The sequence below is a fragment of the Otolemur garnettii genome, unplaced genomic scaffold (genome assembly GCF_000181295.1).
Source record: "Otolemur garnettii isolate 467f Iridium unplaced genomic scaffold, OtoGar3 scaffold00083, whole genome shotgun sequence".
NCBI lineage: Eukaryota > Metazoa > Chordata > Mammalia > Primates > Galagidae > Otolemur > Otolemur garnettii.
Window position 1 is genome coordinate 1,876,214 of NW_003852478.1, and position 874 is coordinate 1,877,087.

Here is an 874-nt window from a genome sequence, read left to right on the forward strand (position 1 = left end):
ATTTCCTTTAAGTGCTACACGTGGCAGCTCACTTGCTTACACTTTCTCAGAAATATGTCTGTTGAGGAAAGGAGTGTCCAGTCCATCAGCACAGCAACGGTGTTAAAATGTTTTAATGCACCAAACTGAGAAGCAAAACATCATTCAAACCCACAGGCTATTAGGGAACCGTCCTCAAGTGCTGTTTGGTCTTGCTGTTTATTAGAAGACAGAAATGACATCACCAAATTTGAATGTTAATAAGTTCCCAAGACAATCCGAACAGCAAACACATTAGCATTTTGAAACTCTTTTTAAACATTCTTCAGAAAACTGTTAGGAGGGCAAAAAGTCCGTAAAGTAAGGCACACGGGTAGGCGATGAGAAGCTGCTGCCCTTCCATGTCCAGGGCCGAAGTGAAGATCTTGGAAGCCGAGAGGCTGCACCAGGCAACGATGGCCAGTGCCGACAGGGTTCCAAAGGGGCCCCTGCAGGAGAAACAGAAGAGACCATTGTCTTAAGCCAGGAGGACAAGACATTACTGAGTCACAGCTGCCTCTAAATGTCTGTGGTACGATATCTATAACCACTTTCTCCACTTGTAAAATGAAGATGATAAACTATGTGCAAAAATAAAAATAAAAAGCCTCAGGCATCTAGAAAACATTTTGTCCCATTCACCATGGAGGCTAAGTATTGTCTACTTCAGTAAAACCACAATTAAGAAAAACAGAAGAAGCCACCTGTGGTGCCTCTCATCTTTCAACCTTCAAACTCTGACTCCTGAAGTTCCCTGTACACTGTGTTTAGAGCCCTCTCTGTGTTTAGAGCCCTGTCTGTGTTTAGAGCCCTCTCTGTGTTTAGAGCCCTGTCTGTGTTTAGAGCCCTCTCTGTG

General features: G+C 43.8%; 1 protein-coding gene across 1 annotated transcript in view; it reads right to left on the reverse strand.

Annotated features, from left to right (window-relative positions):
* Positions 1 to 304: 304 nt before the first annotated feature.
* The window catches only part of YIPF7 (Yip1 domain family member 7), a 24,462-nt gene continuing 23,892 nt past the window's right edge, over positions 305 to 874 (reverse strand). The window contains 1 exon segment of the mRNA XM_023515997.1: positions 305 to 467. Within this exon segment, the coding sequence (XP_023371765.1) occupies positions 305 to 467 (163 nt within the window).